The 22,053-nt window shown below is 41.0% G+C and overlaps 1 protein-coding gene across 2 annotated transcripts in view; it reads right to left on the bottom strand.

Moving 5' to 3' along the window:
- The window catches only part of CMC1 (C-X9-C motif containing 1), a 76,196-nt gene extending 54,551 nt beyond the window's left edge, over window positions 1-21,645 (bottom strand). For both annotated transcript variants that reach the window (XM_014056763.2, XM_087712893.1), the window contains exons 1-2: window positions 21,505-21,645; window positions 1,619-1,711 (exon numbers count right to left, since the gene is read on the bottom strand). In XM_014056763.2, coding sequence (XP_013912238.1) covers window positions 1,619-1,711; window positions 21,505-21,529 — 118 coding nt within the window. In that variant the 5' untranslated portion in view covers window positions 21,530-21,645. The remainder of the gene's footprint in view (window positions 1-1,618; window positions 1,712-21,504) is intronic.
- Between the last annotated feature and the right edge of the window lie 408 nt (window positions 21,646-22,053).

Below are 22,053 nucleotides of genomic sequence, written 5' to 3'. Positions count from 1 at the left end.
CCCCAGGATGTCCACTTGCCCTCCCGCAGCATTGCTGCTGCCACCGTCCCTCTCAGACTCAACACAGCATCTGCGTTTCCATCAAGGGCCATCTGTCCACCCACTGGCAAGGCCAGGCTGGACGCCGACCTCAGAAGACAAGTGGGGATGGGGGACTGCCAATAAGGCCACATGGAAGGCAGGGAAGAATGGCAAGGCCACAGGGAAGGGAGTTGGCCGCTTGCTTCCATCACCGCAGTCCTGCTATGCTTCCTGCCTTCTATGCAGCCTTCCGCTTGCCTGCCTTCGCAAGCTGGCCACGGGGATGCTGGGAAGGCCTCAAATCGCCGGCTTACCTGGCAGACAGATCAGAGGTGCAGTGCTTCAGGCAGACAAGCTGTAGAGCAGAGACTGGGTGTGGCGGAGCCAGCAAGCAGTAACCGGCGAACCGGTTTGGTTACATGGCCAGGCTGCCATTACTACTGGCTTGGAAAGGTACGCCAGATTTTTACTACCTATTCAGCTGAACTGGACCAAATAGGTAGGAACCCATCTCTGCTAATACCAAAGAAAACAAGTGCATGGCTTAAAGAAAAGGGCTACGTTTCAAAAGAGGAAGAATGAACAGAGAATAATGGATAGGCCCATCTAAGATGGTAATTAGGCTTTAAAGAAATGCTGCCAGGCAAGGCTTGATTTGATTATATAGAAAAGAAATCTGACTTCTAATATCACTCTCATTTAGTTATTCATAGCACCTAAAAAATGGGAGAGAAAGCAGGTGTTTTCTTCCTGTATCTTACAATACTTTATCCCACAACTTCTTTTTTTTTTCTTAATTTAATTTACTGGAGGCTGGAAGAACTGGTAAAAAAAATCAAGATTATGGCTACATTCTGATAATAAAGAGAACCAATAGAAGCTTGTTTTATTCTAAGTTCTTGTTTCAATATCAATCTCTAGTTTTAGCTGCAATTTACAAAGTTACCAACATAAAAAAATCTTCAATCTACTAAATATAATATAGCACAATTATAATTTTGTATTGTCTTCCATGAGTATTATCTCTTCCCATAATGTCTTCCAGACTTCAGTCTTCAATGTAACATCCCAATTAACATCCCCATGAAGAAATGTGTTCCATGGTCATTTTTATACAGATTTAGCCAATTCAGATGTTCCAGATTGATTTATCAATTGGAACTGATGTTGAAATATATATTTTTAGAATGTTGTTCACAACTCAAAATCCATACCCAGGTACCCATACATATATTATAAACACATGCACTAACAATGCATCTCCAAGATAAAATGCATTGTGTGCATGTAATTCAATAGAAACATGTATAAAAATATAGGTGTATTTTTAATTAGATGATTGATTCTCAAATGGAAATGCCAGTATGCAGTTTTGGTTGGAAAATTAAGAAGCTGAAGAATTCACTTCTCTTAATTACAATTAAGCAAATTATTTTGACAAATTATATAAATGTATGATCATCTTACATAATGAATTTGCAGTACACATAGATTTATTACTATTGTGGCAATCTGGCCAGGAAAGAAAACCTTACAAAATTAAAATTCAGGTCTCGTAAATTCTTGGATTTGATATCTAGTTGAATTTCACTCTCACCTTTCACTTGTTCAGAACACAGCTCCTTGGCTTTGGCTTTCATTATTTTTGGAATCAAAATATCCTTTTCTACATGTCTGAGTTTTGGTTCCCCTAAAAGAAAAAAAACATACATAACACTTCCAACCATAGGTAAAAGTCACAGCTGAATTCAAAGACTAAGATGCAACATTTGAAGTCCAGAATTCTGAACAAGAAATAAATATAATTTCTAACATGGAGTTTTAAGCTATTTTTAATTCCCATGACTTTCATTTAGCAATTCAGAAATTTCACTGAAATTTTACTACTCACTATATTTGTAAATAATATATCCAAGAAGACCACTGGCTAAGATAATCCCATTTTATCTTCACACAATTCCTGGTTTTACTATATCTGAGCAGCAAGCAATATCTGAGTGAACTCTGATTTTGCCAGTCAAATTTTACTACAATACACTAATCACTGTATCACTTAGGTTCATGATTATTTACAAATAATAGGGTTTACAGAACTATAATTCAAAAAATATTATACTAAAAAGGTGATATAAAAATAACCATGTTAATATATTTAAATATAATGCAAAGCATTACTCAGACAGTTTCCATTATTTTAGCTAATCTGATACAGGCACATGAGTGCATTATAACATCTGAAGCTATTCCTGAAAGGAAGGCTGAAAAAAAAATTAAGTAAGGAGAGCAACTTAGTTTCTTAGTATGATTTGATTGCTTATTTACAGGGCGGGGCATAACCTTTTCCTAGGGGGTCACAGCAACACTTGTAATAACAACACAAATAATTCATACACCATTCGAAAGCCCATCAAAAACTGAGTTTATTGACACGATTTAATAGTCAGTATGACCACCATTAGCCCTTCGAACAGCATTCAAACGAGGTGGATAAGAACACAACAAATCTTCAAACAGTTCCGTTCGATTTTCCAGATTTTTCAACACAGTTTCCAAATTCATTCTCAAAGTTTCAACCGAAACAAATTTAACATTTAATAGCTCATTCAATTCAGTTTTTTATGGGCTTTAAAATGAGGTGTCGCGGAAGTTGTAAACTGCTGTCGATCTTGCTGTGACCCCCTAGGAAAAGGTTATGCCCCGCCCTCTGGAAAATCTGGAAAATTGAACGGAACTGTTTGAAGATTTGTTGTGTTCTTATCCACCTCGTTTGAATGCTGTTCGAAGGGCTAATGGTGGTCATACTGACTATTAAATCGTGTCAATAAACTCAGTTTTTGATGGGCTTTCGAATGGTGTATGAATTATTTGTGTTGTTATTACAAGTGTTGCTGTGACCCCCTAGGAAAAGGTTATGCCCCGCCCTGTAGTATCCTATGACTATCACTAAATGTTTTATTTTATGATTCTTGTGAATGTATTTTTATGTACACTGAGAGCATATGCACCAAAGACAAATTCCTTGTGTGTCCAATCACACTTGGCCAATAAAGAATTCTATTCTATTCATTCTGATTCTATTCCTATTCCCAGCAGCCACAACTCTCTTAGTTTCCAAACCTATAGTGCAGGAGACCAGAAAAACATCTTTTGATGACCACTAGTTATGTCTTTGGCTGCTTCAAAATCTAGGAATTCAGTTCCTTACTATATAGAAGACATCACTTGATGAAAGCAGTCTTAAAGGTTCTCTCATATCAGATCAAAATGTCAACATCCGTTGAACATTGAAGAAGACAGATTATTTCTGACTAAGAGTAACTTTCCAGACAGAAATCTATCACATTACCGGTACTTACTGCCTGTTTCTTTAACTGAAGAGCACAGCAATAGGAAGATTCTAAAACTATCTCCAACATGTAAACATTTGCTCTACTTTAATGCTAAGTACTCCCTCTTTCAAAAAAACAGAAGATAATATAAATTGCAGTTTATCATTCATTGGGAAAAATGAAAAGATAAACTATGCAAAATATTATTTCTCTATCTTTATTTTTAAAAAAATCAATTTAGCATATAAGGATGAGTCAGGAAGTGATAGATTTGGATCAGTACCTACAGAAAGGGCGTTGGTACTTACCTGTTACGCCTATTCTCGTAGTGGGGGAGGAGTATCCAGGATGGGTTGACCTCGTTCTCTCATTGGTTGAACTGAGTATGATAAGCTCTTTAAGACACGCCCCTATCGCCAGGTATTCCCCAGTTTCGATGAAGAACTCTATCAGACTCAATGTGTCATCCACTCAGGCCTTGTCGTAATTCTAACAAAAACTTTATTTAAACTTTAACATAACCAGTTCACCACTGCAAATTATCTAACAAAACAATATCAGGGAGAGGCTGGATACTCCTCCCCCACAATGAGAATACGCGTATCAGGTAAGTACCAACACTCTTTCTCCATAGTGAGGGGAGGAGCATTCAGGATGGGACGTACCAAAGCTCAACGTCCCTAGGGAGGGTTCCCACATGGTTCAATGCACGACCTTATGCTAGGTGAGCTGTTTCTCCCACCCTGTGAACAGTCTGTAATACCCTACGCCCGAATGACACCTCCGCTGAGGCAAAGGAGTCCAGTTTATAGTTCCTCACGAATGGTGAGGGGGAAATCCAAGTAGCTGCCCTGCAGATCTCCGTAAAGGAGGCCTGCATGGCCTAGGCTGCTGAAGTGGCCGCGCTTCATGTGGAATGTGCAGTAATTGGCCCCGGTGTCTGCAGCCCCCGTGCTTGGTAGGCCGTAGCAATGCAGGTCCGTAACCATCTGCCTATGATGGTAGCAGTCACCTTGTTCCCCATGGACCCGGGTTGGAATAAAATGAACAGGGCTTCTGACTTCCTAATTGATCAAGTCCTCTTGAGGTAGATCCTCAGGAACCTCCTCACATCCAAAGCGTGCCACATCCTCTCTAGTGGGTGAGAAGGGTCTGGACAGAATTTCAGTAATATCAATTCTTGCGACCGATAGAAACAGGAGCACACCTTGGGTATGAAGGAGGAGTCCACCCGAAGGACCACGCTGTCCTGGTGGAATACACATAGATCTTCCCTGGAGGACAATGCCTGTAGCTTGTATATCCGCCTGGCTGAGGTAATGGCCACCAAGAAGGCCACCTTGAGTGTCAGGAACCTGAGGGATACTGTACAAAGTGGTTCAAAGGGGGAACCTGTTAGAGTGTCCAGCACCCTGTGCAAGTCCAGGAAGGGTACCTGTGTACCGTTGGTGGTTTAAGGTTAAAAGCTCCCTTGAGGAACTGCCTGACCATGGGGTGGTGAGTCAGTGTCTGAGACCTACCACACAGAAGCACTGATGAAATTGCAGATACCTGTCTCCTGACGGTGGTAGGAGCCAACCCTCTGTCCAGGCCTGCCTAAAGAAAGTCCAGGACCTGGGGGGCTGTGGCTCGAACCGGGTCCTCGTTCTTGATGGCATACCATGTGCAAAAGGAATGCCACGTGGAGTTGTAGATGCGTTCCATGGACAGTCTGTGTGCCGCCTGGATGGTCTGTATGACTCTGGGGGAGAAGTTTCCCTCCATCAGGATGCTCCGCTCAAGTGCCAGGCGGTCAGCTGGAGCCACTGAGGGCCCGGGTGCTCCAGCAATCCCTGGTTGAGGGAGATCCTTTCCCGATAGATTCTCCAGGGCCTCTCCACCAACAGGGATCGGAGGTCAGCAAACCAAGGCCGCCAAGGCCAATGTGGGGCAATCAATACTACCTCCATCCCCTCCTGCAGAATCTTCTGCATGATCCTGGGAATCAATGGCAAGGGTGGGAAGGCATAAAGGAGCCCCCGGGGCCATGTGCAGCAGAGGGCGTTCACTCACTCCTCGTTCTGCGATGGGTATCGGGAATAAAATCTCAGGAGCTGAGCGTTGAGAGGGGTGGCGAATAGGGCGACCTCCAGGCGGCCAAAGCAGTCCACAATCTCCCTGAAGATGGCTGGCTGCAGCTACCATTCCAAATTGTTCACCTCGGCCTGGCTGAGCCAGTCAGCCCTGACATTGTCCACCCCGCTATATGCTCCATGGTTATCAAGAGCAGGTTCCTTCCAGCCCAAAGCCTCAGTCTTTTGGCCTCCAGCATGCGGGGTTTGGATCTGGTCCCACCCTGCCTGTTTATATGCGCTTTGGTGGTTATGTTGTCCATGAGTACTAGGATGTGGCTGCCTTTGACTGACTGCTGGAATTGTTTGAGGGCCAGGCGGACTGCCCTGAGTTCTAGCCAGTTTATGATGTGAGTCAGTTCCAGCTGGCTCCATTGCCCCTATGCCATCTGTGACCGGAGGTGGGCCCCCCATCTGAATAGGCTGGTGTCCGTTGTGACTGTCACCTGGTCTGGATTTCTGAAAAATTCCTCCTTGGTTATTGCAGGAGACATCACTATATTAGGGAGCGGGATACTTCTGCTGGAAGGAGGACATTGAACTGGGAGCAGCTCAGGCACCTTCGCTGGCATGGTAAAAGGAACCATTGAAGGTCTCTGATATGCAGGGAACAATGCCAATGGCGGACACCACAGTACCTAGCAACCTGGACAATATAACTAAGAGCACCCTGCATAACCTGGATACCTGGGAGGCCAGCTCCCTAAGGTTGTGCTGTCTCTCAGGTGATAGGGAGAGTATGCCTGACTCTGTGTCTATCAGGGCTCCAAAGTGAATCAGCCTCATGGTGGGTTGGAGATGGCTTTTGGCCAGATTAACTGAGAATCCATGGTCTTTCAGGACTGACATGGTGATGTCCAAGTCCCATAAGGCCTCCTTAACAGAGGATGACTGCAATCACAGGTCATCAAGGTAGCATTGGATTTGAACAGGTGCACTGCCAATGCCGCCATTATCTTTGTGAAAACTCTGGGGGCCGATGACAACCCGAAGGGCAAGGCCTGGTACTGAAAATGGTTCCCTAGATCAGTGGTCCCCAACCCCCGGTCCGCGGACCAATGCCGGGCCGTGGAGTACCTGGCACCGGGCCGCGCAGCGACCGGGGGCCATGATCGCTGCAGCGGCCGGGGGCCATGATCGCTGCAGCGCAAAGGCTCCTGGGCCGTGCGCAAAAGCAATAGCAGTAGACTTATATACCGCTTCATAGGGCTTTCAGCCCTCTCTAAGCGGTTTACAGAGAGTCAGCATATTGCCCCCAACAATCTGGGTCCTCATTTTACCCACCTCGGAAGGATGGAAGGCTGAGTCAACCCTGAGCCGGTGGGATTTGAACCGCTGAACTGCCGATCTAGCAGTAGCCTGCAGTGCTGCATTTAACCACTGCGCCACCTTGGCTCTTGGGCCGTGCGCAAAGGCTCCAGGGAAGAGAGCCCCGCGCAGGTACGCACGTGTGGCCCAAAGCTGTCATCGCGAACAACGCCCCCCCACCCCTGCATGCGCTCAGCGGGCCACGGTAAAATTATCAAAGGCTGACTGGTCCGCGGCGATAAAAAGGTTGGGGACCACTGCCCTAGATAACAAAACCTGAGAAACTGTTTGTGTTTGGGGCTATGGGAATATGCAGGTAGACCTCCATGAGGTCTATGGAGGTAAGGAAGTCCCCCTGCCTGACCCCCTCCAGAATAGAATGCAGCAAGCGCATCTTAAATCTCCAATAACATATAACCCTGTTGAGACGCTGTTGGGATTACAAAGAGGATGGAATAGTAAACCCCCCCACCCTGTTGCTCTGGTGGCACCGCCTGGATAGCCTTGATGTCCAATAGGTGTTGGATGGCTTCCTGCATAAGCTGTCTCCCAGCTGGGTTATTTGAGACAGGGCAGATTTGAAAGGATCTCAGAGGGCTGGAGAGAAATTCGATTGATAGGCCAGATCGGATGGTGGCCTGAACCCACATGTTGGAGGAAAACAGGTCCCAACAGTCGGCGAAATATGCCAAGCGTCCCCCGATGGGGGGGGGAGCTGTCCCTAGGGTTAGTTCTTGCGGAAGGAGAGACTGCCTCCACTCCCTGCTGCCTGCCTCTCTGCTGTCTATCTGGCTGATACTTCTGCCTGGATGTGTAACCTCCCTGGTACTGCCTGAATCCTGCATAACCCACTCATACCCCCTAAAGGAATCCTGAACCCAGAAGGATGCCCCGTAATCCTGACCACATATGGTGGAGCATCAGGAATATGGCATCACCCTGAAGTTGGCCTTTCTCAGAGGGTGGGGAGTACCTTCCGCTTGTCCTTATTCTCTATTAGGAAGAGATCAAGAGCTGCGCCAAAGAGGGATCCCTCTGTGAAGGGGGGCGATGCCAAACGCCACTTGTGTTGTACATCTGCTTGCCACTGTCAAAGCCAGAGCAGCCTGCAAGATGCTAGGGATGAGGCGATCGCCCTGGAGGCAAGCCTGGCAGCAGCCAAGGTGGCATCTGAAGTGAATTGAATGGCTGCCACCAACTTGTTGATGTCTTGGTATGCCCTGACATCTGCTATCAGGATTCGCTGCTGGAGATCCTGCAGCCAGAGTAAGAAGGATCGGTTAAAGAAGGAGGTGGTGCTAGCTGCTCTCACCGCCCAGGCCACTGCTTGATGGCTCTTTTGCAGGGTAAGGTCAGCCTTCCTGTCCTCCGGTTTCAGAGCATCCTCTTGTTCTTCGGGCATGTTAGTAGATGTGACCGGTGCGTCAATAGTAGATTGCAGTAGCACCAGAGCCATGTCCTTGTCCACACTGAAGAAAGTCTTGTCTGTGGAAGAGAGCATAGGGCCTGAGGTGGGGGATGCCAATTGTCATCTGACCAGATCGAGGAAGGACTTGGGCGTGGGCACTGTGTCTGCCTCGATGGCCTGCTCCTCAAAGATGGTCTCTGCCGAGAAGCCCTCAGGATGCACCGTGTTTCTGGTTATTTGTTGCCAAGTTTGGCTGCTGTCTTTGCCTTGAAAAGCAGGGAGTTGTACAAGGAGGGTTGAAACAGGCCTGTAAAGGTAGGCTTAGGAGGAGGCATGTCTTTGTCCTCAGACTGTCTGTCCTCTCTAATCTCACCTTCCTCCAACTCAGGCTTGCTGTCCTCCTGAGGGGAGCCTAGGGGATCTCCCGCGGTCCTCCAGTTCCTCTGGAGCCATGGGCAGAGGAGGTGCTTGTGGCTGGATCTGAAGCTGTTGAAAAACCACTGCCATGCACTGTTGGAATTCCTGCAGCATCATGTCCTGGAAATTAGGCATCCCTGTGGTGGATGGTTGCCCCACCCCCATGTCTGCAGAGGTAGAAGGGAAGGCTTGAGGAGAATGCCCCATAGCGAGGGGTGCCCCAATGTTGTAGTGTGTGAGGGTGACTGCCATCCCTGAGTAGAGCCCCAGATGCCTGAGGTATCAATGGGAATCCTCACTTGCTGGGAGGGATCCTCCTCTGTGATCGCATCAGGCTCCAGTCCAGGGAGAGCCTTCTTGTGTTGGTCTTATGGCAGATGCGCTCTAAGGCTTTATGCCTCTGCCTTTCATATTTAGAGCCAGGTTTGGGAGGATTGGAGCCAGAGCTTGCCTCTTTAGCCGCCCTGGAGGAGGTGTGCTTCGTTTTGCTCTTTGCCTTGCTGCCCCCACCCTTGGATGGACCTTCAGGGGTAAGGTCTAACCTGATTGGGGGCTCTTCTGCCCCTCTGGTGGGGCTGCTGGCTGTAGAAGTGAGGACTTGATTTCTGCCTGTGTCCTCCGAGCTGCAGGAGGCCACCATCTTGGGTCACATGGGGATTCTCCCCCATTCTTTTCAAAATGGCACTGCGCGGCAAATACAAACAGCCCTACCGGTCAGGCCTTTGAAAAGTGGGTTGTGCTACTAAGAGCTGTGGCACGCCTTCCATTTTCTCCTGTGGCCTCCTGCTGTTATCAGCGGTTCACAGACAGCCTTGCCACCCCCTCCTCCAGCTGCTTTCTTTTCTCTTCCTTAAAGGAGAAGACCTTCCTTAAAGGGGAAGACTCAGCAGCGAGCTGAACCTTGTTGCCCCGACTGGGCTTCTCAGGCTAGTCAGGTTCTCACAGAAAAGGGTTGAGTAGGGTTTGCATAAAACGTGATAGCAAGGTTGCCGGAATACAGGATGACACAACCGTTCAGTTGAGGAACTGAGTCAGAACTGGGGAATACCTGCTGATAGGGGCGTATATTAAAAAGGTTATCGGACTCAGTTCAACCAATGAGAGAACAAGGTCAATCCATCATGGATACTCCTCCCCTCACTATCCAGAATTTCAAGTCAATCTCTTTTTAAACTACTTTATAATAAATCTTTAATGGCATTATTTAGGGAACAATCCAGTGTATCAGATAATACTTAGTTTCCTCTTCTTTTAACTCATGGCATTTTTCATCTAGATTGATATTAGGCTGCATTTGAATAAAATAGTCATTTTGACTCACTTCTGAAAATTGAAAAAGCCTTCACATGTTTTGGAACATTTTAAAAAGATTGAAAAGTTACCACAGTGTGATAAAAGTAGGCCTGCATGGAAAACAGTTATTCCCGTCACATTTACCCAGGTTAACCCTAAGAATGCCTGGAGAGAGGAATGGTCAGATCGTTTCTTGCAGCCTGACCATTAGTTATTTTTCTCTACCAAACTACCTGATTTTAATTTGGCCTGCTCTAACTGAACGAAACTGAACAGAGTTCGATGTGATACTGGAAAAAGTGCCTCTGTGCTGTGTCAATGGAGCTGGAAAGATTCTCCTGTTGCAACAGTGGGGATAATATGCAAACTGTTAAATATATTGTACAAAACTGCCCAAAGTGTGTGTTTTCTGGTTCCTTAAAAGATCTGCATGAAGCAATAGCAATATAGCAATAGCAGTAGACTTATATACCGCTTCATAGGCCTTTCAGGCCTCTCTAAGCGGTTTACAGAGAGTCAGCATATTGCCCCCAACAATCTGGGTCCTCATTTTACCCACCTCGGAAGGATGGAAGGCTGAGTCAACCCTGAGCCGGTGAGATTTGAACCGCTGACCTGCTGATCTAGCAGTAGCCTGCAGTGCTGCTTTTAACCACTGCGCCACCTTGGCTCTTGCAACACCAGAGGCGAGTGATTGCTGGATAACTGAACTTGACATCCAGGTATAATGCCACTGCTGTACCTCTATAAAAGTTTTGTGTACAATTATGTGGATTGTGTGCATTTATCTACTAATCTAATCTTTGTCTTGTTCTCATCATATACTAAATGAATAATAAAGTGAGATAATATAACAGAATTGGAAGGGACCTCTGCAGGTCTTCTAGTCCAACCCCCCCCCCTCAAGAAGAAGACCCTATACTTATATAAAATTGTGATAATTCCTTTTTCCTTTTCCACTAATTTTCTTTTAATTGGGTATTTGCTATTATATACAGGTTATTGAATTTTCTATAGTACAATATTCAAAACAAGTATCAGCTGTATTAAGATTCATTTTAGAGATGGTACATATTGCTCCAATCTGTTTTGTTTCATCTCCCTTTTGCTAATGAAGCCCTTCGTACAATAGTCAAACAATTATAACACTTGCAGGCTTTGATCAAATAAAATATAGCAACTTCTTAGTTATCTGTAGTGAGAAAGGAATAGCTACAAATAATCAGCTGATCCTTGTTCTCTTTTCTCTGTCAAGACATCCATATTCTATATAGTATTAATAACTATGTGAGCAAATAAACCAGTATAACTTGGTGGACTTGGATTGATTTCTAAACCTCACTTTAGTGACAATTTTTGATATAATAAAGTATTTTATCAAACTAATACTTATACATGCTGAAACTTTTATAAAGACTTTTTAGTGGAAGTATAATGTAGCTTTCTTAGATCACCAGGTAGCATCTTAGTAGTAGGTTGTTTTACCTTAGTCAAGCATTAGACCCAAACAATTCTATTTAACAATTTCACTGCTTTATTAGTTTTGCATTTATCTGATTAATAATTAGGAAACCAAAGAATTACTATATACAATTGATTGGAAGTCAGTTCTTCTAAATTAGGTAAGATTAACCATAAGTCAAATTCTAAGCAGTTTGTTTTATTTTCTACCTTAAAATTATTCAGAAAATTGCATATATTTCCATTATCCTTAACTTTTAAATTTTGAGATTTTTCTACTTTACATTTGCATCAATTCAAATTAAGAGAGAGAGAGAGTAAGGATGGCACTACCAAGAGAAAAAAAATTCAAAGCTTTAACTTCTCACTATGCTATCATCACCTTGAAGTCAATTTTCACCTTTTTCACTGGCTGAATCTGTTATCTTACATTTTGCTTTGGGGCTCATGTGTTCTTGCAATATAGCAGTACTGGATTATGAGAATTCTGACAAGCATGTTTGCTAAAAAAAAAAAGTCACAATGCTCATATTCTTGAAGGTAGAAAATCAGATTCCAAACTAATTCTATAACAATTGATGAAATAAATATAAAAATATGAATACAGATTGAGAGCAACTGTACAAACAAATCAGTGGCACAGATTCAATTACTCAAATATAAAAGTGAATAAGAATAATAAAAAGAAAATAAATATATCAATCATTAATTCTTACTTTTGCAAATACAGTTCTGTCTGTTCAACAAGAAATGAGAGATCAGTCAAACCTTTGAAATTAAAGGAAACTACAATAACTAAAATGCAGGGACACAAGGGAAAGTGTGGGATCACAGCTTGCAAGAAAAGAATTAAACTTCTTTGCATGCTGCTTTGATGTAAGTTCTCCTTGTGTTCAGTATTAATTAAAAAGCATTACATACACTCCACGTAAAGCAATAGATCAACAGGCTTCCAATAACAGAGATGATAAATTAATCTTCTGCATCATAATCTAATTGAAGCTGTGTGGTGAAATATCAGTTAGTGTATTTGAATTTAAACTAATTATATCAAAATTAGCTTAGAATTTAAATCATCTTAATTTAGTTTAATAACCCTACTTATATCAAATGTTTCACATTAAAGTACTTTTGTTCGTAACTTGAATTTCTCAATTATGCCTTGTATCTAACCATATCACTTCATTCCCCTTTCTCAACTTTCCATGATGTTATATAAATATCAAATATGGTACCTCTTACCATAATCCTTAGCCACTCCAAAGGTAATGTATGCATCTCTGAATATAAACATGAATGTAATTATGGAAATGCAAAATTCCACAGTTAGAGAACAAACACACTATTAGTATATTGGTGATTCTCCAAGTAGTTATTACTCAAAGATGCTGGACTATATCTCCCATAATCATATTCACTGGGAATACTTGTTTAAATTAACACAACTGGAAGGTGGCAAGTTAAAAAAGAGGGACCTAAACTTCATAGCTGTTTTACTATGTACCACATAGAGGATGGTCTTCCAAAAGAACATCTTTCCATTACTTTAACTCTACAAAAATAAGGCGAGTGGTGGTGGAGGTTAGAGTTTTAGTATTAGCAAATGAAAAAATTAGTATTAGCAATAAGTTGTCTATAATTATATTTCCCACTATTAAATTTTACAAAACTATTTTCCAAGGAGTCAATTGAAAAATTCAGTATAATATATAACTATAACTATGTAACAAGTATATAAAATATTTTGCAGTCAAAGGACTGCAATCCTGGAATGTCCTAATCTGAGCTCTGGACTGACTATTTTGCTTGTTCCAGAAGTGTTTCAATCTCAAAATAGCTACCAGACTTTATTTCATGTTCAAAATAGCCATTCCAAAGTCAGACCATTTCTGGCACCCATGAAATATTTTGTACACTTCTGCAGTATTAACTATACAGAACAATTGAGAAGTGATATTACATGCTAATTAAGTCAAAATGGAAAAAAATACTATTTAATGAAATCACAAGTTCCTGAAGTAACCAAAAAAAAAAAAAAAACCCACGGGAAAGGGAGATACTGAGTCCCCCCCAACTATTGAGGCTTTTATTCAGATGATTAAGCAAATTACAGGAAATATTCAGATTGTAGAATCCACCAGCATTTTTTTAAAAAAAATCAATATATAAGAGGCACATATAAAAGGAGTGCCCCACAAGTGCTCCTCAACCAAACATGGCATCAAGAACTTCATAAAAATTGGAGTATTTTATAGAGAAAGTGAAAACATAAAAAAGAACCTTTATACCTATGACACTGTGTGCAGTAGGGAAAATCAAGATAAACATATGAGTGAATAAAACATGTTTTTAGAATCCTTATGGAAAAAAGATAGATGAAATCACCAAGTTCAACAGGTAGAGGATGCATGGTTAAAATCAGTTTAGAACTGGTATGGATTTCCTTTACATTTAATGCTAATCAGTTAGTTTTTCATGTTTTTCATCATTCAAGCCAACTTAAAGTTGAATTGTTTTTATTTTAGACATTTTTATTTTACTTTAGCTTCTGTAAATTGAACTCAAAACTTATCTTCCTAGAGCTAAAATAAAATGTGAAAAAGTATAGGAGTAGGAGGAAGTTATTTCCCCAAATAACTGGGAAATATGATATGTCTTATCAAGTAAGTATTAGAGGCCTGTTTTACGAAGTATTTAAAAATATGGCTGTAATAAATCCATGCTTTCCCATACAAATCTTTCTTCTACCCTACTGCTTCATAAGCCAGACTTGTGAACTGCATGCATTCAATTAATGTGCAGTACTTTTTAGTATTTAAACAGCAAGTAAAGTTGCAATGAATGCACAAGAAAAAATATTTCTCCACATGATCCTGACAGAAATCAACTTGTGAAGTTTCTGTTTGCACAGTAAAATATATTTCTATTACTAATAATGGAATCTTTCCTTGCTACATAAATAGCTACTTCCAGGAGATTTTTTATATAAGAATTATTTTTTCCCTCCCATATAAAAAAAATAAAAAAAGCATACCAATTGCTTTTATTTGGTTAATATTAAATTCATTAGTGTGAGCTAAAGTTATTTGGAGCTTTGTTCAATTTGCTCCTTTAATAAGCACTGATAAACAATGTAAAATTGGTATTAGCATTTATGAAACTGTAAGATAGTTTGTTTTGTGTTATGTAAATGGAAGAATATCTAAACCAGTCATAAAGGCCTTGGAGAATATTTTAAATAAATATTTAAAGCCTTTGAAATCTGTTACGGAATGTATATAAATACAAATAAAATAATTTACAAGCAAAACATATAGATATAAATGCAGCCCAGTATCAATAAATCTGATTTTCAATTCAACATTTTTTCTGTTTGTTTCAAAAGATTGTATTTGTAGTTTCAATTCAACTATTTTCAGATTTATTCCAGAAGAACATATTTGTGTCACCTTTTGTTTGACTAACAATTATTAATATGGAATATGCATGATATAGCTAATATAATAATTCAAGCCAATTCAGAACATTATATACATGTACTAACACATATTGGTTTATGTGAATACAAGGCCAGATTAAGGGGGGGGAGTTAACTCCTAAATAGGTGTAGGCCAACCAGGCCCCCCACCTTCTGTTTTGACAGCTCCTATGGCCTAAACCCTCTGCCACTTTTCTTTCAACATCTGGCATGCCCAGCAACCATGATTGTGAAAATCCAGTGCAGATTCTCGCCATTAGAAGCATGGTATTACCCACAACCAATTCCACAATCCTAAAGTAGCATGAACAGGGCATAACATTTTAATATTTATAACTGGGAATTGAGAGGGGGAATCCATTCCCCACCTATTTATTTGACATGGCTCCGTTTACTTTGTATTTTATGTCACCTTCTGAGAATATCAAGTGCATCAAATACAGATAGTCTTTGCTCAGTAACTGATTCTGACAGTGACTACTTTGGACAGTGATGAAAAAGTAACTTTCCAATCAATGGCTACATTTATGACTTTTGCAGCATCTATTAATCATGTCAGCTAATAAGCACTGTCCTGTGCAAAGACATAGGTATAATTGGAGTTGTATAATTTTTCGTTTAGTGATTGAGGGTAACTTAGAAAGAAAACTAATTACTGGAGTAACTTTCATCGACCTAACTGCAGTACATGACACTGTTAACCATAGGATATTGCTACACAGGTTAAATAATATCACCCAAGGGGTACAAAAATCAATTTAAAAAAAAAACAGATTTTTTAAAAATTTAAATCAGTTTTTTTAAAAAAATCAAATTTATTTTAATAAAATTATTTGGAGTAAAAATCTATCTAAAGATATTCTATTTAAGATACATTAATAATTTAGTTTATACAATATGAAATGGTGCTTAGTTATGTAGCATGAGACTGTATATTCTGCAATATGTACATTTTTGGGTAAACTCATTCAATGAATCCAAACTCTGCAAGCTGAGATAACATGCACTGCATTGACGCATTCACACAATTTCATAGTAACCATGAGTTAAATTGTAAAACAAAGTTCAGGAATATTCCTTTATCCCATTGTTTTGTAAATTTATGCACACTACAAACTGTATGGTTGCTTGAAGAGAAATGCATCTGTGACACCAGGCGCTGTGCGAGGAGGAAGGGCAAACAATGAAAATGAAAAAATGAAAATGAAACCTTCTAAGCAGCTTATAAATATATTATTAAAAGACACCTATCATTTCAGATCCATCTTCAGATCCATTTTAGGAGGCATCCACTCACCTGCTGCTGCCATGTCCCTCACCTTGTTATGTCACTGCCATGTCACCAGCCATCCCATTAAAGGGAATGGGACTGTCAGTGAGTCAACAGAGAACCGCTGTGGGACAGAAATGACAGTTGCTCTTTAAAAATTATAATTTAAATTGAGTTGATATAAATCAAGCCTTTTTATTAGTGATTTAAATCATGATTTAAATTGACTTGATTTAAATCAAATCCACCCTGATATCACCAGAGATAATAAGCTTACCAAGGTAACATTAGCAGCTTCCTCCAGAACCGGAGATTTTATGTGATGGTAAAAACAGTAGATGGAAGATGCAGAAGATGCCAGAAAGTGAATTGTCTCCAATGTTATGTAACATATATATGAACGATCAACCAATCCCTGACACAACACATATCTATTCATCTATGTGGATGATACAGCTGTGGCAGCACAATGATCAACTTTTTATAAGGTAGCCAGGAAACTTATGGTAGCACTTGAAAAATTAGGACATTAGTATACCATCAACTATTTAAAGCCCAACTGAAACAATACTCAAGTGTGTGCTTTCCATTTCCAAAATCAAAATGCAAGGGAGAAGTTGGATGTTATGTACCAAGGGAACTGGCTACAGCACTGTCCAATACAGAAGTATCTTGGAATGGCACTCAACAGGACACTCTCTTTTAAGTAGCATTACCTAAATACCAAAGTTAAAGTCAATTCATGGAACAATATGATCAGCAATGAAAATAAACTACATATGGGAAGCTCAACCATCTATATTGTGCACATAAGCTTTGGCCTTGAGTATCTCTGCAACATAGTATGCTGCTCCAGTATGGAGCACATCTGTACATGTGAAATAAGTTGATATCACCATTAATGAAGCACTAAGCTTAGTGACAGATTGTCTCAAACCTACACCGACAGAGAAAACATATTGTCTTACTGGAACTGCCAGATCTAAGATCAGAAGAAAGGTAGCAGCAGATGCTAAGAGATCTAAGCAAGAGAATGATCCTCAACATTCTTTGTATGCTCCAAGCCTACCAACTCAGATCTAGGAACAGTTTTAGGGCAAGAACAAGCATTATTGAGGGTACATGAGAACAAAATCAAATTTAAAAATGGAGGAAGGAGACCATCAAGCAAAGAATAACATTAAAGAAGGATATGGCTGAAGGATCTGGCCTCTCTTATACTACTTGGAGGGCCATGAATAGGTTGAGAGTTGGGAACGGCCCATTGATGAGGAGGGGTGGGTATCCCTTCCATTTGGATCAATGGTTCCTCGCGGCGGCACCTGAGTGGCAAAAGTGAAGCATAAAGGAAATGAGGCTGCCTCGTCAGAACCACCCTCGGAATGCAGGAGTGCTGGGTCAGAAGTCTCCCTGACACCTGGCACCTGCTGCATTCCAAAGTTTCCTTTTCATCCTGCACTTCTTTCACTAGCCAAAATCCAGATGATGACAATAGCTTTTTCTGGAGAGAAAGTGGAGATCTAGGGTCCCAAGAAAAGCCTTCGTGCAGAGGAGATTGGTCCTCTTCCATCCACCCCTCCCCCCAAATCTGCCCGGATATGTCATGCAAAGAGATACAGTAGCTGAGTGCAATAGCAGCAGTAGCAATAAGCATTGCATGACAGATCCAGGCGATTGGGGGGATTGCAGCGCCTGCTTCACCAGCCCCTTCTTGGGTGGTTCTGGGTGGCAGAGAGCACAATAACAGCATTTTCAGGTGGCAGCGCAGTGATCTTGGCTGCCTGGAACTGTCTAAGAAGGGACAGGTGAAGTGGGTACTGTGTGAGAGTTGTAAGGCAAGGTGATTCACCTCCCCCTTCTCCAGACAACCCCTTCTCCAGACAACCCAGGTAGAGGGAAGTCAGCTTCTGCTCCTGGCCCAGGAGATGGAGTTGGCCAGGAGGAATACAAGCCCCATTTTTGCAATCAAGGAGGAAAAAGAGCTGCAGGGATCGATGGGTGCCTGAAATGTTCTTTTTCCTCTCTGATTGCAAAAATGGGGTTTGTATTCCTCCTGGCCAGATCCATCTCCCAGGCCAGGAGCAGAAGCCGACGACTGGGTTGTCTGGAAAAGCGGGAGTCCGAGCAACGAGCCACCTTGTCTTACGTCTTGCCTCCTGTGCAGTACCCGCTTCATCTCCCACTTCTCCCGATGACCCAGGAGTATTTTCACTCTCTCTTTTGGGGGAAAAGGGTGTTTCTTATACTCTGAAAAACATGATATTTTTGACCAATGACAAAGCCAAGAAGGTAACTTCATTCTGGCAATTTAAAGTTTGATATAGATACAGAAAAAGAAGAACTTAGTGATTGCTTTGCTTAATGCCTGAGTCACCAGTCACATTTGTGATCACTAAATGAGGCTGCATGTATGGCCTTGTTCATGCTCCAAAAGTTTCTATGTTATGGAAAAGCAGCTTCCAAATATATACTGCAGTTATCTCAACAGATCTGAAGCAGAAAATAAAGCACTCTAAAAAGTCGCTATTATAAGATTTAAGATTATATTTCAAATTGAAATGGTCTAACTATGTTACATTTCAACTAGGACCACTGTGGGCCTAGAAAGGACAGCAGATTTTAATAGTTCTGAATGCAAAATATCTCTGGTTCATTTCATATATATTTGGTTAAAAAGATCAAATAATAGGAGCTAAGACTTCTGGCGGATAACCCGGCAAACCACTATTAGAACAAAGGAGATTAGATTAAATGGACAACTACACTGTTCACACATTGGACTAAGCCACAATACAATGCAGTCAACATAAACTTAAATTATGCTTAACAATATTTTTCAAACTTTAAGATGTGTTGAATGCAATTAGGAGTAAAGTTTTAAAGTTGCCAAGTTTGAAAAACACTGGCTTAGAACAATGTATAAGTATGCAAAGGTTATAGCACTATTTATATATATCTTTGTTTGTTGTCCAGTATTGTAATTAAAATAAAATGGACATAAATTGTAAGAAAACAAAGATCCTGGCCTTTGCAAAAAGGTCAAAACTGTATTCCTGGTATTTAAATGGCCATAAAATAGAGTAGGACCACCTGGAGGTGGTCATCCAGGCCAATGCTTCCAGAAAAGTACATGGAGAACATGTGGCTGCCTTGGGCCAAAGATCAGCAAGCACCATACTTAAATTTTTCTGCACAAAGAGAGCATATTATATCCCTGCTTCTTCTGGCCAAGTTGCTAGCACAGCTTCTTTCGACCATCAGCTTCGTGTTTTACCGCATTAGAAATAGTTCAACCATCAGCTTCATGTTTTACCGCATTAGAAATAGTTCGATCCAAATTCATTCAATCAATTCTCCAGATGCCTTTTGTGTCTCAAATGCACTTCTGCACCTGGAGACAAGATTGACAAAAGTCAAAGCAAGAATCTGTATAGCATCCTTAAATCTCTGGCTAAAGTGTAACTTCTTTCAGCAAGGGATTGCTCCATTAATCCTCCAGGACAAATTCTTCTCTTCACGGATCAAGGCTGTTGAGTCCAACTTTGCCAAACTAGATTTATCCCCAGCTTCAATACTCAAGATAGAATATGCCTAGCAAGACAAATTTTGCGACAAAGGGTGGAGGACATCGAGAGGCAGGTGAACTTAGAGAAAGCTCCGCTGTTTATGGTTCCAGATGCCATTAGATGTGTTGAAGCTTCTGCCAGCTATCTTAGTCAGTTGGAGTCAGCAAACCACCGTAAAGCATTTTCACTCGAACGGTGCCATGCACTTCCATCGGCCATCCTATATGGCAAGTGTAAAAGGATACCATAGATGGAAACATTCTGTTCCTGAGGCTCAAGAGAGGTGGAGACTGTGAGTCACATGCTACTTAAATGTTCCTTTTACACAGAGATTAAGAAAAAACATATTCTGGCAATAACTGCTAGGTATCCTGATCATTCCAACACTACCTATCTTCAGTGGCTGCTTAAGTACAGCACAGGTGGCCAGATTCTGTGCAGCAGCACTGGGGATTTGTCGCAAACACATTTCTTCTCCACCATAGTTATGTTACATAACAAATGTGATAAAGCCTTTGAACTGTTTAGTCCTTCCCTTTTTAGCTTTGAACTTACAATGGGGCCACACAGTTTATGAATTGTAATTGTAAGATAGCTAGACCATGTATAATTGACAGATAGGGTTTTATTATAGATTTTAGTTGTTATTTATTATTTTATACTAGAATTTTTAATTATATATTTACTGAGCATTTTTATTTGTTCTGGTCTCTGGTCTAAAACTGTAATAAATTAATTGATTGATATATGTTTGATAGCCAACTAGCTTTGTATGGGATATTTCTTTCAGCAACAGCATTCTGGCCTGGATAAAAAGCACCATGGAAGTCAAATAAAACATAAATAAAACCTTAGCAACAACTTAGAAGAAAAAGCAAAAGGGGGGGTAAAAGCAGTCCTCAACCTATGTAACATGTTCAATGTTATCACAGCATCATACAGTTTATAAATACTGAGGGACATTTGTAGCATAGAAGCAAGCACACAAACCCGAAAAATATTTGTTTAAGACATGTATCTATCATTGCCTACCTTAGAAATATATTATCTCGGAGTCACCATTGCTCTTGGCCACACTATCGTCCTTTACCTTCAACCAACTCTAACCTGATTAATATCATTATTCCAGAAACTCAAAAGTTTGCACAGTATTCTGTAAATCTGGAAATTCCTAATAAAAATAGTGTTTTAACATAATTTTAAATTATCTCTCTTCCCACTCAAGGTTAGGGCAGTTTTTATATTTTTAGGTTAAATTGTTGTATTGTTTAAAGAGTAAGTAATATATGTATGCATTCTGATCATTTGAGAACACAAATTGTTTAAACCAATGCATTCTGACTTAATTTAAATGAGAATAACCTTCCTTTGTCAACATTCTTCAGCAGCATTTTTGCCCACCAGAAAGTGAAATATGTGGGGACACTAAAACCACTCACAAATATAGAGTCAAAAGCAACTTGCCTCTTTAATATAACTTCAGTCTTTAATAACTTAACAATAATCCACAGTTTCCAGAATGGAACGATGACTCTGGAAATCTGCTTACTAGAAAAAGCATGGGACGTTTAAAGCATTGCTTTGATAACCTCAGTATTTTCTCCAGCTGAATAGTGAGATGACTATATCTCTCAGAATTTCTCCTCAGAAATGTTCTTCATTCCTTACTGACTGGCAACAGTAACCTCAACCTATCTGGAAAATCCCAGTGTAAAGACAGAGAAAAATAAAAGCAGAATTACAACATATGAGAGGGAAAGGGCAGGTGCTGCTGACTTTGAAAGCCCTCCACCACATTGTGAGCCATGTGCATAAATAGCAGGGGGAAACAACTGCCCCTACCTGTAGTACTACAGACAGACTCCATCAGCAGCTATCTTGCCTTAAGGAGCAGTTATTGCTCGAAGCAGGAAACAACCCATACGAAATCTCCCAGCCCCGGAAACGCGACCTCTACAGCCTTCGTCCTCTACGTCAGCAGACAAAAACCTCCTCCTGTGCTCATAACGCGCCTGCGTCAAAGAGCTTCTGCAGGGAGTAGAGAAGAGCGGTCCCGCAGAAAGTGCGAAGCAGCGGCCCCTAAGTATTGGAGGGTATTGATGTAGGAGATTGAGCGCGCTCTAATCGGAGTCGCTCCGGGCTGTTTCGTTGTGTTTCTTTAAAAAGGGGGAGAAGAAGAAGAAGACCTAAACGTGCGTTTTCAAGAGGCAACTGGACTGATTTTCTTTGAAGACTTTTTTCAAAGAAAAACCAGGAAGTCCAATTGCCTCTTGAAAAAGCACCTTTGGGACAACTTTGACCTGTATGACTGAGAATCTCCATAGACATTAAGCTGAGAAAAAGAAGAGTTTCAAGAATCAATCTGGCATCTTCTCCCTTTTCAGGAAAAGT

Source organism: Thamnophis sirtalis, unplaced genomic scaffold, assembly GCF_051295495.1.
Source record: "Thamnophis sirtalis isolate CommonGarterSnake01/CBP01778 unplaced genomic scaffold, rThaSir2_p1.2 scaffold_4, whole genome shotgun sequence".
Taxonomy (NCBI): domain Eukaryota; kingdom Metazoa; phylum Chordata; class Lepidosauria; order Squamata; family Natricidae; genus Thamnophis; species Thamnophis sirtalis.
This window is presented reverse-complemented; position numbering and strand designations above follow the sequence as displayed.